The sequence below is a fragment of the Strigops habroptila genome, chromosome Z (genome assembly GCF_004027225.2).
Source record: "Strigops habroptila isolate Jane chromosome Z, bStrHab1.2.pri, whole genome shotgun sequence".
Classification (NCBI taxonomy): domain Eukaryota; kingdom Metazoa; phylum Chordata; class Aves; order Psittaciformes; family Psittacidae; genus Strigops; species Strigops habroptila.
The window spans coordinates 27,461,552-27,479,342 of NC_044302.2; the positions used below are offsets into that span (position 1 = coordinate 27,461,552).

Sequence of the window (17,791 nt, forward strand, 5' to 3'; positions counted from 1 at the left end):
TAAGGATATTTCAAAATACATTACCAAAAAGAAACATATTTGAATCTTCTTAGTGTTCTCTTCACAATGCTTGTGAACAACTCAAAAACAAAAGGGGGAGGGGAAACTCCAAACATCAAACTACCAAGAAACTTATTCTTCATCCCAAATGACTACACTGTTTAAATCTTCCTTCTCAGTTCTTTGAATTTATTTATTTTTCCCAAACAGTAATGTAAGATGTTTACAAAGATGAATCTTCAGAGATGAAATCTAAAGCTTTTAAGCATATAGTACTGCAAGGGGAGTCAGAAAACAACATAACTTTAAGGGCATAAGCTGATCTTTTGACATATTTTCTGTAAGATTTCCTGCTAAATTATTCAATAGAGATTAGGTTCTAAATGAAATGTAGTGTTTCAGATTATTTTTTCATCAATCTTAAATGAAACCCTTCTTCAGAACACTAAGCTAGCAAATACAGAGAGACTTCCATAATCACAGAAAATTCTGAAGGAAAAATATCAAAAGTTAGTTATTTTCCCTCAAAATCCTTTCTATCACTGACTCACTGAAAAGGTAACACTTCAGTGAAAAAAAGATTTAGTTTTGAAGGTTCATATGCTGTAAATCAATCATATGCTGCAAATCAATCATATGCTGCATGAGCATATATGTCTGTATGCAACTTTCAAGAGGCACGAAAACTGTTAAAATAGTTTAAGACACTTTCATTTAAAATGTTGGGATTTCAGTTGCACAAAAATCTAATAAAAGTTTCATATGAAAAATAAGAATTTTAGGGAACAAAATATGAGGGACCTTTTTTAGCAATGGAAGTTATTAAAACTAATCCAGGACTCTAAAACAGCACTAAGAAGCAAGTATTAGCATGGTTTACTTTTCTGCTACTGCTACATAGTAACCAGTTCCCCAAGGAGTATCAGTAAGGCTGAGAAGCTGAAAGCAATAGCTCAGATGGCAAGATGCAAACAAGATACTATTTGTGTGCTATATTGTTTGCACTTAAGAGGATTATTCCTTTCATGCCAATGGTACATCAGGCCCCCTGAACCACACCTCTTCACACAGCAGATGCAACCAAAACCTCCCTACATTTGCAAACCATGAACATAGTGGGTCATATGTCGGTATTCTGCATAATTCCCACATTCAGAAGTTGAAGAAATTGCTTTGAATTTGTTTGTTGCTCTCAAGGCAACTGACAAAGATTTCTTTCACTGCTGAAAAAACATTTGCTTTCTGCTTTGTAAAGATGAACATGACATTCCATTTGCTGACTAACTTTCAAGCTCTTCTGGGAATACACCTCATTTACACTAAGAATAAATGAACTTACTAATGTACAGTTTGGAAATGATAAAATAATCCTAGTTAGAACACTGGATAAAGAGCTACTTGAATTTAGAACAACTAATTTTAGCACATACTGAGTGCTGTTTACAGCAAACCTTCAGATGAATAAATACATAATTCTCCTTATTTCTTCTTGGGTTTTAAGGGCTTTGGTTTCTGGCAGGGGTTTCCCTCAAAATTAAGGAAGCAACCACATGTGCCAGCACTTAAGTAAGTCTTGTGAGCTACAATGGCTACTACAGAACAATCTCCAAACAATCTCCTTGACTAACTAATGAAACCTACAAGTTATTATAAGTGTATTCACAACCTCTGTGAATACACTTCTATAGACAGATGTTGTTGCGTTTCCTTACATTTTTATCCTTTAGCCTATAAAGTAATTTTTAAATAGCATCTCTTGAAACAACTGAACAGTAGCAAAAAGCTGTACCATGCAACAAGAGTTACATATATTCAATTATAATACAATTATTATTTTCTGTTTGTACCCTATTGTGTTCTAAACCCTAAAACAGATTACAGTATTTTAAAAGAAAACATTTAATTCTCACCTAAAATGATTGACATTTGTTTTACTAAGGAATGAAAGCACAAATGAACCTGGTCTCCGATCACTCTCTCGAATAAGGTAACTTCCAGGTTTTCCCGCTTGCCGAAGACGTTCTTCTGCAATTGTTCTGTCAAGTTTCCCATGATACCACCTGAAAAAGAGAGTAACAATGGATGTCCTTAGAACTCCAGGTTTTTGTGTATTCTCACAGAACAGACCTATGAAACTAACAAAAGCTTTCAGTCGGAACTGATGTAACTCTAAAGCTTTGTTTCAAAGTTGCTGCATCTTTACATGTTCAGCCTCCCAGTTTACTTATTTCCAATAAACAATATTTTTAAGGCAGCATAGTTTTTCCAATAACATTGCTCCTGCCAGTGAACCACCCCACAGGTGGATTCTCAATCCATATACCAACAGATTTTCTCTCCTTCCTAATTTGCTTGTTTTAAATAAAGAGAACCAGAGGTGAGTGATCTGACTTGAAAAGACTTGGATTTTAAGCTGGATTTTCCAAAAGCATAAACTGAGAAATGAATTGTAACAACCTGTTTCTAGGCTGACACAGATGCTGCTGTAGCAAAGCCTGCACTGAACTGGAGTGACAGCAGTCACCAGACCATCATCCAGGCCCAAAACAGTCTTTCCTAATCACAACGTCAATTAAAAGCAAGTGCAGATGTGTAGCAAATCACAGACTGCAAAACATGACAAAGGAACACTTCAGTCTGAAGTAAAGGTTAGGCTGTTAACTTCTAAGCATTCATTTGCCTTACCTCAGCTTATATACGCAGCTTTTATCAGGACACTCATTCTACTCCAAATCATGAAGTATTAGGTTTATGAAAAAACAGAAGAAAGACCAAAACAACAGCAATGTGAGCATGATTCAGATATAAAGCCAAGCATTGCTCTCATCACCCTCACATAGCCACAGCATGTTCCAGAACTACACACTGTAGTAACTTATTGGCTCTGCATCCATCAACTAACCATGCTTAATTCAACCTTTAATTTCTACACTCAAGAAAACATCCACTTCCATACAGCCACTGTTTTAAACAATTTAAATCCATTACCACTTCACACCATTTGCTTTTTAGTTCAGACAGTTCACATACATCTTGCAAGAGACACAAAAAATGCATTTTGAAAGAGAGATGTACATGGCCTTTTGAACTAATATATGTGAGAATACCAAAAGTTGGACAAGATTACAGTTCCAAAAAACTGAAGAGCCAGGCTGTTGATGAAATCTGATCAAAAGCATTTATTTATTTACGAAATGGAAGTAAAAGCTTTGAGAGCTTTTATCAGAATGAAAACCAGGTAGACCAAACTGATAAGTATCGTTCATACCAGCAAAAGCAGCACCAGCACAGGTACTGTTTAGCCTGGCAAAGCTCTGCGCTTGCTGAATGGCTCTCCTTTGCTTCTCCCCCTCATCCTGATCAAAATAAGTTAAACCAGAAAAAGCACTGCTGTGTCTGTACAACACACAACTAGAGGTTGCTGTGGGCCCAGTTAAGTTGGTGAGATCCTGCCTCATAACATTCCAGGAACTTTCCTGATCGTGAAACTCGCTGAAGCCAACATTCCACAAAGCCTATTTTAAACTAACAATAGTTTCACTGAGCACTTATTTGTTCCCATTTATCACACATTTGAGAGAAATAATCTTAACTCTATTGAGAGACATGCTGCATTATACTGACAAAGGCACGCTTTTGAAATGGGGAAGATGGGACTGTTATTAAGAATGCAAATTACTAATAAAAAATATACTAGGAAAACAGAAAGGCAGATTGCTTGCAACAAAACATTCAGATTTTCTGTAAGGGATTTCTTACAAAGATAGCAGAAACTTGGGTGCTCCAATTTTAAGACCAGAAGCTTTGAACAAAGAGGACACCCTCCTTGCCAGGGACAACAATATATATTGGAATATCCCACATACTGCAGATCACTTGTGCTAACAGTGAACAGGAGATATAGATAGGTAGATGGATAGATAGATAGATAGATAGACAGACAGACAGACAGATGGGATGCTCTCCCACTCAACAGTTTTATATCAAGCCTAACAGAAGACATTTACTGCCTGGTAAAGCTGAAGCAGGGTTAAAAATTATCTGCTCCTCCATTTCAGAAAAGGTTTGTTTTCTGAAATAAAAAATACCTAGTTAACTGCTGAATGCAGCTAAATTCAGTGTCACTGAGCACATCTGAAATATTAACAGCTGACAGAAAATGTACTGTATTTTACAGGTTGCACACATTAATGTAATGCCCAAATTACTCTGTACCACTACAGAAATAAGTGTTAGTACTGAATTTAACAACCAACTGATATGAAGATACAAATGGCAGTGAAGCCGTCAATATTGAGCAATGATAGCAGAAAACAGTGGAAGTGATATCCTTAGGAAGCCTCTAAGGTAGAATACATCTTTAATAAACCAGATACACCCTTAAGTACAAACTTTTAAGACACCATTTGAGTATGCAAAATGCTTGTTGAGGAAAAAACCCTGCATTTTCCCAAAGAGCAGAATTTCATTACTAGATAGAACCACTTTATTCAAGCAATTCACAGCCTAAGGGTGTTGAACGACTTTCATTTTTAGAAAAGCACGTCTTGTATTTCATCCAGCTATCACCTCACCTGTTTTCCACATTATATGAAGAAGCATTGTGCAACTTTACATCACTAACTAATTTGATAGCAAGCAGTAAAGACTCTTTTACAGTACTCAATCTGATTTAAGGAAATCGAGTGCTCAATTAAGGACTGGCACCATTTTTTTTTTAATACTTCTGTTCAAAGGTTGTGAGATTTTATTGCTTTGAAATACATCCATAGATCAATCTTCCTGTGAATACTGGCTAAGGTACTGAGCACAAATTCATAGTAGTGAAAAAAGTTAGTATCACTTCAGTTGTATTATCAGCATTAAAGGAAGATACCTCAATACTCAATGCTATCCAAAGGAAATACAACAGAAGTAACTAAACTACAGAACCTGCCCTACTTGTAATTTCATCAGAGAATAAAGAGTGCAGAACACTCAGAAGGATAGGACCAGGCTATCTTAAATTCTGAAATAAAATAAATCCCAGATCATCTGGCTTTATTCCTCAATCAGGTATCTCAATGACGATCAAGTTCAGTGCTTCTGCAAAAACACATCACAAGAAACTACTCTTCCCTCTTCAAGTTTTATAGGTCAGGATCAACAATTTCGGCATTTTGTAACCGTGACAGCTTCAAGTTTAACGTGCTCACAGTCAGAAGCAATGCTGATCCAGATCTCTTGATTTACACTGAATATAGCTTCTGAGCAGACGTAAAAGGGAGTCCTAAGTCCTACCTACAGTACACCATGAATCTCATGAAAGGAACTAAAGTTTGGACAGGAAAGTATCAATAAAAAGCTGCCTAGCTGTTTGTGAATATGAAGTTGCCCCTGTGGCTGTGACCAAATGTGCACATTCAAAACCATAATATACTAGCATCTAGGTGCATACACTCCATCACTTCCAAAGACAATCCCTATCATTTCTACTCAGTCACCTCTGCTTGCTTGCCTAGTCCTACCTAGGAACACTTTCGTATTTCTAATGTTAACTTCGCAAATTTTTAAATGCTGACAATCTGCTACCTTCACAGTGTTTTGAGGAAACATAATTAAATGACATTCTGAATCACAGCTAGTCCCCAGGCAATAAGATAGGTATTATGAGATGCATTAAAAGAGAAAACCAAGTAGCCTTACAACATAATGTTATGGAGTGATTCAATGATAAAATGTCTTACCAACTATATATCCAATTTAGGTGCTTGCTTCTGTGACCACCCATTTAACTGCTGTAACCACCCATTTAATTGCTGTAACAAACTTATAGGATTGTTCTGTATTTTGCTTCTAAGAAAATACCAACAATAGGTCCCCATGCTTCACAATCCAGTCAGCAGCTGTGCAAGAATACACTCCCATGTGCCAATTTAAATCGAAAGCAGCATGTTCAAAACTCCAACCCAGTGTATCACAATCTTAGTTACAGCAAATAGATAAAAGCAGGCACAACAGTGTCACAAACAGCTTACGTATCCATACAGACAACACAGAGCTGCACTGGAGAGTGGTCCCCATGCTACTGCCACAAGCCATGAACCTCATGAAATGAGCTGCACTGCAGTTAGAGCTGTTACCTCCAGCTTGCAAACAAGAGCTCCTTAATTTTCCTCCAATACATGGAAGGTGCTGGGTACCAGACACCCAGCCACACCAACCAGCACTTTCTACTGTGGGCAGGAATGCAACTACACTGCAACCCTTTAGAAAGGTCATGGTACAGCAACAGGACTTTTGTCCCCCAACATGGATGCCCCACAAGGTCCATGCAGGGCACCGGCTCTTCACAAAGAGGTAGCAGATGGCGAATATACCATCTGGAAGGAGGCAGCTGGTATTATGTATGGAAGCATGTCACATTGTTCAACCAAATCCTTTTATTTACATATTTCCTTTTTACACGTGGAAAAGCAAATATTATGAAGTTCTGTTGTTCCGCTAAAAGATTCTGCTGTCACAGTACGCTGCCATTTTTACTTAGGAATGCAGTAGGTAAAGGAGGAGGAAATTCAGGAGAAAGTGCTGAAGGGGAGTAGAAGTGTTTTTCAGCTACACAGTACAAATGTAGGTGTTGACAACAGTTGCAGTGCAGACCTCTCTATTTCCGTCCAGAAAAGGTTACAGTGCACAGGAAAAACAGTCATCAAATGCCATATCCACTTCACTCAAAGCTCTGCTGAGCCACACCTTGCTGCTTCAACAAAACCCACAGGAGGAATGGAAAACTTCCAGGAGTCATGGTCAGCACTCCCCTCCTACCAATTCAGTCACTGCCTCAGTACCCTTCACACAGTACCAGTTCTTGCTACCACCTCCTGAGAACATGTGAGTTCTGTTCCCATTTTACTGTGAGGGTGGTGAGGCACTGGAACAGGTTGCCCAAAGAAGTGGTAAATGCTCCATCCCTGGCAGTGTTCAAGGCCAGGCTGGACAGAGCCTTGGGTGACATGGTCTAGGGTGAGGCATCCCTGCCTGTGGCAGGGGGATTGGAACTAGATGATCTTAAGGTCCTTTCCAACCACAACCATTATATGATTCTATGATTCTATAAAAGACAGCACAAATTACTACCTTGAAATGGGAAAATCCTCTATTTCAAATGGCACACAGAAATCTCAAGTAGGGTTTGTTGAAGACAAAGGGGGAAAAAAAACCCATCAAAAAAACCACCCCACACCAAAATATCCCATATTCTTATTTGTTTCTTCTTATTCTGTTAACACCAACCAACCCCCCCTCAAGTTTTCCATCTGAATACTTGATGCTCTTATTCACCGTTCAAGTTTCATTCCAGTTTTGCAGTTTCTCTCAGCCTAAAATCCATTCTTAGTTTTACCATTTTTATCCAGACTCTGCCTTTTAACACTTTATCCTTCATCTCTGTCAGATTTGTAAGGCTGCATTACCTCCTTTATGCACATTGTTTGTAGAGATTAAATTAAGGTAAACTTCACCCAGACTTTACTAAATTCACATCCTTCTTCTTCTGTCCTGTTAGTTACTACTCAGTAGTAACCAATTTTGGGGCAAGTCTTTGCAGTTCTCCACATCACAAAAAACTTCCTGCCAGAGAAAGCTCTGCAAATATGTATGAGCTACTACACTGGATGCAGCTTTAAGATAATAAAACAGGAGCTGAAACTAACGTGAAGCCAAGTAAGTGTTCTTTGTCCAGTTAGCATGAAATCAAGTGTTAGATACTGCTCTAGCAAAGGGAGGGTGGGGTTTTTATCCCTTTTGCATCCCTATGCATTTTTCTAAGAGGCGGTGCAAGGCATGTTAGCACAGAATCATAATAACAGCTCAGTTGGAAAAGACCTTTAAGATCATCAAGTCCAACCTTTACCCCAGCACTGCCAAGGCCACCACTAAACCATGTCACTGAGGGCCTCATCTACACAGTTTGTGAACACTTCCAGGGATGGTGATTCCACCACTGTCCTGGGCAGCCTGTTCCAGTGCCTGACCACCCTTTCGGGGAAGAAATTGTTCCTAATATCCAGGAATCTATCCTAAACCTCCCCTCATGCAGCTTGAGGTCATTTCCTCTTGTCCTATCACTTGTTCCTTGGGAGCAGAAACCAGCCACCTCCCGGCTCCATCCTCCTTTGAGGTAATTGTAGGGAGCGATAAGGTCCCCCCTGAGCCTTGTCTTCTCCAGACTAAATTCCCCCAGTTCCCTCAGCCGTTCCTCATCACAGCTGTGCTCCAAGCCCTTCACCAGCTCCGCTGCCCTTCCCTGAGCCCGCTCCAGCATGAAAATGTCCCTCTTGTAGCAAGAGGCCCAAAACTGAACACAGGATTCAAGGTGTGGCCTTACCAGTGTTGCATGTACCCGTGCAAGCCTAAGGAAGAATAACTCTGCTCTTCTTGTTTGGCTGTTCCAAAACCCCTTAGAAACAGGAAGTGGAAAACTGAACCATGCCACACTTCAAGGCTAGGAACTAGGCAATTAACTACCACAGGCACTCCTTGGTATCCAGCCTGTTAACCACGCGATTTGCGAACGCCTCCAAAAGAAGTCGTTAAAACATTTTCAGCAGAGTTTACATCAACTCTGGGCTAGAACAAAAGAGATCAACCAAAAACCTTGGTACATCTTCGCAAAACGATTATGCAAAGACAAAAGAACAAGATAAGCATACAGCCAAAAAGGAATACACTTAATTAACTTCACTAATGAAGAAAGCTTCTAACAGTTTCAACTGCTGTAACAATGCTATAGGCTTTAATAAATAAAGGTGAGACAACAGCATAATATCCAACACAGCCAAAAGATTTCTTCCAGTCCTACCTGATATATATTTATTGACAAGAAGAATGATTGCTTATCTCACTTTTGCAAAAGTCACTAATAAGCAGGTGAAATATAGCTAACTTGGCTGGAAAAACAGCTCTTGAAACAGCTTGCATTTTCTTACTGAAAGATCGGCTTAGGAAGTGAATTCTGGAACACATTAAAGCTTTTAGCAAGAAACTTCCCATTTTTACATGCTTCCTACTTGAGCCCTTAGGTCAAAAATATGCCTTTTTGTGTTTGAACTAAAAGTAACTACTACAGAAACAATGTTAATACTGCTACACAAATCAGCAGATACTCTGTGGCAACAATCAATGAATTTCTAAGATGATTATCTTGTCTGCCATTGGCCTTATGAAATGTACCAGAGGCTCCTTCACCTTCCTCCTCCTCCTCCTCCTTTCAACTCACCACCTCTAACCAAGCACAGGTCTTCGTGCTGTGCTCCACTCTCACCTCCTCTCGCAACCTGGAACATCTCTTTAGAGAGGCACATCATGCCCACGGATAGGTAACTGCTTCTATAATGAGGAAACCCTGACAGTTACACACTAGACATCAAAGATAGGTACAGTGCCTGAATTAATAGATGTCCAATACTTCCCACATGCACAAGGAATATAACCTACACAGTACAATCCACACAAGAAATCCAACAGTGTGACATAAAAGAATTGTGTGTACAACGAAGAAAAAGAAAAAAACCAAACCTAGATTTCAATACAGAACAAGAAGATTACTAGAAAGGCCTGATAAAAATTTGCTTTTGGAAGAATAAGGACATTTCTCTGATATTTACTGCCATAGAGCAGAAAGAAAAAAGAAAAAAAAAAAAATCTCCACTGATGCTTAGACAACACAAAATCATGAAACCACAGACTGGTTTGGGTTGGAAGCGACGTTGAAGATCATCCAGTTCCAACCCCCTGCACCCTCACCAAGTTTGCTGATGACACCAAACTGGGTGGTGAGGTGGACACATAAGAAGGCAGAGCCATCTTCCAGAGACCTGGGCAGCTGGAAGGGCAGGCTGGTGGGAACACTATGGAGTTTGACACAGCCGAGATGCAAGGTCCTGCTCCTGGGATGACACAGCCAAAGGGCCCAGTCCAGACTGCGATCTGTGGGGCTTGGAGCAGCCTTGCTGAGGGGGACCTGGAAGTCCTGGTGGACAACAAGATGAACATGGGTCAGCAGTGTGCTGCTGGAGCAAGGAAGGCAAATTGGATCCTGGGCTGCATCCAGAGGGGCATTGCCAGCAGAGATAGAGACGTGATCATCCCACTCTACCCAGCTGCCAGGCTGCACATGGAGCACTGCGTCCAGTTCTGGTCCCCACAATTCAAGAAAGATGCAGATGGACTGGAGAGGGTGCAAAGGAGAGCCAGGAGATAATCAAAGGGCTGGAGAATCTGCCCTATGAGGAAAGGACAAGGAGTTAGGTCTCTTCTCTGTGGAAAAGAGAAGGCTCAGAGGGACCTCATCACAGTACTTCAGTAGTTAAAATTTGTTTTACAGTGAGAACAGTCACTCACTGCAACAACCTCCCCAGGGAGGGAGGAAAACCTCACTGGAGGTTTTCAAGATGCAGCTAGACAGGGTGCTAGATAATCCCAGTTATCTTCCCTTTCCCACCAAAGGTTGGGCCAGACCATCTTTCAAGGTCCCTCCAAACCTGGGCTGTTTTATGGTTCTATAACTAGTATATTCCAACTCGAACAAAAGTGTATACTTACAAAAAGCCCCAAACAATTAGGACTTGAGGATGAACAACTATTCCTATTTAACAAAAAAGGAAATCCTAACAAGAAGAACTGATTTGGTATGACGTTGGCCTGAGAAGCAGGTGAAAAGACTGAAATTTTAAGATTAAAATTACTGTTTCAGGGCCTGATCATCACAATAATCAGACTGCTAGCTTACCAGAACTGTTCTGCACCAGTACTAGAACTAAGTATCCTGAAGACCTTGATAATCCATTCCTGAAATATGACTGGAGCTTTCAAGTTAATAAAGCAACATCGGTTTGCATACTTTAATTTGTACACATTAATACTTGCAATAAAATCATACCTTAGAAGGAAAAGGTAGATATTTAAAGCAAATAACACATCGTGGTTCAGCCACTTCTCTCAATTTTGCATTGTCTGTGCGCTTTCTAAGGCTGCACTCTATCCCAGCATCCAGGTCATTCATCAAACTGTTAAACACTGCTGGCCACTGCGTACACCCTGGGTGTCCACCTAGACTTTGTGCTGCTGATTACCACCCGCCAGGACTGACTTCAATTCACCTCATTGTCCTTTTGTCTAACCCATACACTGCCAGCTGGTCTATGAGCAGTCTATAGGACATGGTGTCAAAAGCCTTACTAAAGTAGAGGTAAACTCTCCCTCTTTCTCCCCGAGCCAATGACCTCGCTGTAGAAGGCTGTTACATTGGTTAAGCATGACTTCTTCCTCATAAATCCACACCTGACTACTCAACACCACCTTCCATACAAAGCAGACTCATGTAAGAACAGAAATGTTTTTCTGCTCCAGCACAATAGAGCAGATACTTTACATAAAAATAAAAAATACTAAAGACTGCCTGCAGCCTTTATATTGCATATAAAAGTATATAAAAGAGTACAGATATATAAAACTTGTCAAGCACTGGTTAACATTTTATTGGTACTGACCATACTCTGGAGGAACACGCAATGATTTCACTGCAACAATTCTATGAAGCACAAAGATAACGTTAACGGAGATGCCTTCTCCTCTCTCTTACTGTGCCTACCAGTAAGACAAATACCAAGGTTTTTTGTTTGGTTTTTTTTTTTTTTTCCTAAAGGAGAAACAAAGATGTGTGAGAAACTGGAAAACTACCATAAAAGTCCTAAGAATTTACAGCTGAACCAACAGATAGGGTCCTACACTGAAGAGACCCATGCCCCCTGGTAAAATTTGTGTTCTCCCCCACTCTGCAGCCACAAACCATTAAGATGATAAAAGGCGAAGAAATATGGCACAATATTATGCTTCTCAATAGAGCAGACCAGTAGATGAAGTGCCTAAGTCCCACAGTGAAGTTCTGTGAGTCAGTATCTGACACAAAGTAAAAACTAGATAAAGTGCAGGTCAAGACACTCTATTCACTGTTTAAACAAAATGACATCATCTGATGTTAACTTGAAATACTGAGTAAACTACTGAAAAATCATCCTCAAATTTTTTCTGGCGTCAAATGCTGTTCCACTTCTGGTTTTCTTCATCTGCAGTGTTCACTTATATATGTATCTAACATATTCAGCCTACTTACTGCTTCACTTCCTATATACGGCTAGGTATGATTCTGCTCTGCTGCTTTTAACCATTCACTTAACACAGCACTTCTAACACCACACATTCAGCCAGACCTAAAACAAGATTTATATTCAGGTCTATTTTGTAAGTGGCTAACTCAGTATGCTGACCACCAACTTTAGAAAAATAAGGTGTTTCCCTTCCATGAAGAACAGGAATTAATAAAAAAAAATCATTATCTAAAAAAGAAAAGTTGACCTGCCAAACACATTAACTGCTAAACAGAAAACAAACCTCATACACTAAAAACAAGTTACATCACATTGCATTTTTTGTTTATACAGTACCTAACTGAACATGCCAATATTATCTCCCCTCTGTTTTCAGTGCAACAGATTCATTTGCTGGTATGGAAAAGGGCCTTTAGCCATTATTCAGGAAAAAAAACCTCCTTTTCACGAGTTACTGGAACAAACAAACGCTGCAGAACTCTTGGACTTGCCACCTTCGACTCTCATGAAGAAACTAGAACTTCACACTACATTCAGCTTGAAAAATGTTCTAGTTTAATCCATGCTTATTTAATGTTTCTCTATCTACCTCTCTATCTTCAGCTCTTTTTCTCACCATTGTGTTGCCTCAACAGGCACCAAGGGCTGTAAGAACACATCTCCTCTGGGTAAGATTTGTTTTAACCAGATAGTTTAAACATACAGCCTACTTCATTTTGTATGGTTGATAGCTTTCAATTTCAACTGATACCCATTTCAAACTGATAACCACTGCTCACAAAACACCATTTGAACATGCCAGTTTTGCTGGAATATACTGGAACTGCTTCTGACACCTGAATGCACACTACAATCTAAAATAAATTTGTCAGCTAAGATTTTTCATCAAATACATAAATAACAACTATTCCACATACCGCTGGTTTACCACCAAATTAAACAGCATTCATTCGTTAAATCCAAAGGCATTTACACTGTTTCAGCCGCTGTCAGTGAGGTCTGCAAATGGGGTAGAAAGCACACTGGAAAAAAATCAACCAGAACAAACGCAGAGTTGCCCACTTTATCCCGTAGCATCCTGTGCCTCCCACCTAGCATTAAGCTAGAGCATCAACGCGCTGCTGCTGTGCTCGAGAAAAATGAAACCCCACACATGCACTGAACATACAAGCCTTCAGTCAGTTTCACTCCGGATCAAAGAAGATAAATATCAACCCTGCTTGGGGATTTTGAGTTTGTGAACAAAGAGAACCTGTTACATACCATCTCCTCCCACTGCCGGAAAATTAAAGAAAACACAATAAGAGAAGGCACACTCCCCTTTTTCTTAGGTACGTGGAAAAGAGAAGAGGAAATTAATAGTATTAGGTGCTTGCTAGCAGAGATGAACACATCCTGACTACCCTGAGCAAACTATATTTACAGCATCCTGATGGGAAGTGCAGAGCTTGCATCTGCTTCACTTCCCATCTCTTCAGGTCAGTTACTGCGAAAGCCAGAATGTCGACTATACAGTATTTGAAAACTTATTCATGTTTAGAGAAAACATTTGTAACACCTTTATGGCCTAACACTTGCAGACTGGGAACTCACATCTTGTTTGGTTTGTGTTTGTTGCTTTTTTAAATTCACAAAACAAGTTAGAAGAAAAAGTGATAAAGTTGTGTCTAAGTTTGTGCCAAAAACTTCACTAGATTTTATACTTATCTAAGATTGGAGCATGAACACCAGCAGCAGCTTTTACCAGGTATTCTTGTTTGGAGTCAGTAACCAAACACTCAATAAATCCTGGAATGCATGTCCATGGGAAGGCAAAGAAGCCTAGTGAGTCGTTAGTGTTATGAAAGAAATAATGCCTTTTTGTTCTTACACACAGCAGTAATTTTATATCACAAAGCAAGGCCAGGAGTTGAAAAGCACGCTCAATTTTCTGATATACACACTATATTGTCAGCAATTAAGACAAGAAACAAAATCATTTAACAGATTCGTGGAATTATCCATCAAGCCAAGCCTGCATGCTTCCTATAAAAACTGAATGAATTAGGAGGAAGTGGGAAAGGGTGGAGCTGGCCGTCATATTTAAACAAATGGAACAGTAGTTTTGTAATCATATTCAACTGGAGAAATTGCATCCAAGTTTAAATCACAATATCAACTACTGCTCTTAAAGACTTACATTGGGCTTTTCCTTATGTAAGACGATAGATAATACTGATCTTTGTTTCTGGTAATAAATCAAGAATTCAACTCAGTAGAAGCAGATGGTGACTACAAAGAAAGGGCACTTCCAAAATAAAACAGCAGGACTGAAAGAATACAATTTACTACCGACATATGGCCAATTCAAATTACTTCACTGAGAACGGTAAAACCCAATGCTGTATAAATTAATTATAGGATGAATGAAAGGGAAAAAGGCTTCTAATTATTTTAATCAGCCAACATCAATTTTTGTTATAGAAACGTCACATAACAAGGATAAAATTACAAAGAAAAACCTTAAGTATACGGAGTTACAAACTTCTGGGATTTTTTTTATTAAATGCGTTTTATTTCTTGGATGTTTCTGTATTAAAGAATCTTCAAGAGAAAAACATTTAACTATAGAGGTATGCCCTTGGTCCTGCAAAAATGACAGTGTCCCCTTTGTCTGAATAAGATAAGTAGCTTTGACAAGCAAAACAAAATCAGGGCCTCTGCGGTCTTCCCCTAGCATGCGCTCCCTGTCAGAAATCCAATATCCTCTTTTACGGAAGTTCACCGTTGTGCTTGCACATGACTTAGAAGACAATATTCTGACAGCAAAATCCACTCAGAACTGCAGATGTGGTAACAATCATTTAGTATCAAGGTGACTATTCACAAATAATTACCCCAAAAATTGCTTGCCAAAAGCATTTCAAAAAGCTTGCTTTTTGGCTTTTACCTCAGTTCTCTGAGGAACTCAGGTGGGTCTAACAGAAGCAGCTGCGTGATCTTTCAGAGAGAAAACCAGCCAAGCAGAATTCTGTATCTCATCGCCTTGGCACACAATAATCAAGAAGTAACTTTGCTTTTATGTGCTCCTATTTCCCTCCTTATCCTTTGTCAAACCTGCCTAATCCTATTTCTAGCTCATTAGGGAATTCTACAAGTTTAAGACTATTCAAAAAGTGTCTTCACAAAACAAGGCCTTAATGTTTACAAACTTCCACAAAAAGACCAGAAATTAAAAGAATAAAGGATTACTAGGAAGGCTGTCAAAGTTTGAGAGATTAAGCTAAAGGAAATCCTGTAATGTTACACGTTATGTTCTCCTTACTACAGCAATGGTTCCTGAAATCCTGAAAGTATGTGAAAGTGCAGAAGTTAAAAATCTGTCTGTGAGAGAATGTAAAAAGAAAAAAACAGAACTGAAAATTCAGATGGGCTTTCAGATTAACTTTGTGACCAGTATCTTGAATACATTCTGCTACCCTGGATCTCAAAACCCAAAATTATCAACTATACTCACTGTAACTTCAGGAACAACATATGTCTAGATACTGATGAAAGCAATTTAAGCCTTTCAAGCAATTTCACTTTGAGAAGAATATGGTACCTGCTCAAGGGCTATCTTCTGTTCTAATAGAAGCCTTGCAAGCGCTTTGCGTGAACCCGCATACCTGCTAGTTACATCCAACGATAGTGCTTACAGTATTTACTAATTGCATTAACCCTACATAACATCATCTGACCTTACATTTCACACAATATAAACACAAAACTGGCCTGCTCTTCTGCAGGATTCTTTCTATTACCAGCACTGCAGGAATATCCGATTAACCTAATGGGTAAGTATAGTAAAACCTAAGTGCAGGTTTACAGTATTGGGGTTTGTTTTCTTCAACTACCTCCTCTCTCCAAACACAACCTACGTAAAACCAACTTTATTTTAAACTGGTTGAGCAGCAAAGCAGTTAAGACATTATTTATGAAAAATAGCCTGTTGATGCTTTAAAATACGGAATTAGTTTTAATTCACTTTAAATCCACGATTCGAGACTGCCTGAATTCGGGGGGGGGGGAAGACGACCAAGCACGTGTGCATGTTTGTATATGGAATGGAAATTACTTTTTTTTTTTTTTAAGTAGAAAGCCATGTAATACAACATAATGACACGGTATATGAGTTATTTTATGCCTCGGATAGCACTTTTGTTCGCTTTTATTTCAAAAAGAGAGAGATTTATGGCTCTTCTGAGAAAGACCAGGGCGCTACCGGAGGTTGGAAAAGTCTCCCCAACAGGTAGTTAAACCACGACCGGAATAGCTCACTCTTCCTGGCAGCCTGCTATGAGAACTCGCAGAACCCAAACCCTGCTGCACCGCAGCGCCTGTTTCTCCCGGCGCTGACCCCCGCCGCTCTACCTCCAAGAGCAGAGCAGACCCATGCCGCCGAGCTCGCCCTTCCCCTGTGCAGCGGGGCGGCGGGACTCCCGTCCCCGGGCACCCCCGCGGCGGGGGCAGCCTTCCTGCTGGAGCGGAACCGGGGGAAAGAGGGGCCAAACTTCAGCGGGAGTTCAAGGGGAGCGGGACACACGCTTCCCACAGGGCAGGCCCCGTGCTCGGGGCCGGGATGGGGGGAGGAACGGGACAGGCGTGGCGGGCCCCAGTGAGGTGGGGGGCGACTACTCACTGGTTGGTGGGGGGCGCGTTGAGCGGGATGGCCACCTCCTCCTCTTCGTACTCCGGCCCGTCCAGCGAGTCGCCTTCGTCCACAGTCCCCAGCCCTCCGGCCAAGGGTGGCGGCGGCGGCGGCAGCGGGGGGAAGGCGGCGGTGCCGGGATCAGCCGCCCGGGCCGCCTCCAGTGCCTGCCCCGGGCCGCCCGACGGAGGGGCAGGCCCTGCGCCCAGCTCCAGGAGCCCCAGCACCGAGCACAAAGCCGGGCCACCCGGGGGGCCGGCGCCCGGGCTGCTGCTGCTGCCGCTGCCGCCACCACCGGAGCCGGCCAGGAAGGGGCCTTGCGGCCCCGGCCCCTTGCCCCGGCACACGGCGGTGTAGTGTCCCGGCTCCGCGACGGCTCCCGCCGTCCCAGCTGAGGTAACCGAGCCGCCCTCCTCACCCCCGGCCTCGGCCGCCATCATGTTGAGCCTCGCCCCCCCCCACCCCCCCCGCCGGGCGCCGCACGCCGCACGCCGGGAAGGTGGCGACAAAGGGGCCCCGGCTCCCACCCCCCGCCCCGCCCCGGCGGGGAGCGGAGCCGGGACGAGGGCAAAACTTCCCCGGAGGAGACGGGCCGTGAACAATACCCGGCTGGGCGGAGGCACGGCAGCTCCGCAGGGCCCCGCCGCGGCTGCCGGGGAGCGGCTCCCGCGGCCCCGCGCTCCCCTCCCGCCGCCCGGCCGCGGAGCGAGCACCGACACACCGCGCCTGCGCACCGCGAAGCCCGGCGCGCCTGCGCGCGTGAGCGGGCTGGAGCTGCGCTCTTACAGGAACCGTCCCGAGCAAAGCCCTGTTGCCCCGTGCTGAGGCAACAGCACCAGGGGGACGTGGAGCTGTTGGAGGGAGTCCAGAGGAGGCCACGGAGATGCTGCGGGAGCTGGAGCAGCTCTGCTCTGGAGACAGGCTGAGAGAGCTGGGCTGCTTCAGCCTGCAGAAGAGAAGGCTCCTAAAGGGGAGA

At 41.9% G+C, this 17,791-nt stretch overlaps 1 protein-coding gene across 2 annotated transcripts in view; it reads right to left on the bottom strand.

The window, feature by feature from the left end:
* The window catches only part of RASA1 (RAS p21 protein activator 1), a 56,226-nt gene extending 38,706 nt beyond the window's left edge, over window positions 1-17,520 (bottom strand). The window contains exons 1-2 of one of the 2 annotated variants that reach the window (XM_030469912.1): window positions 16,807-17,520; window positions 1,911-2,060 (exon numbers count right to left, since the gene is read on the bottom strand). In XM_030469912.1, coding sequence (XP_030325772.1) covers window positions 1,911-2,060; window positions 16,807-17,255 — 599 coding nt within the window. In that variant the 5' untranslated portion in view covers window positions 17,256-17,520. Of the gene's footprint in view, window positions 1-1,910; window positions 2,061-16,806 lie in introns of those variants that run through there. The other variant, XM_030469913.2, reaches the window with a different exon arrangement.
* Between the last annotated feature and the right edge of the window lie 271 nt (window positions 17,521-17,791).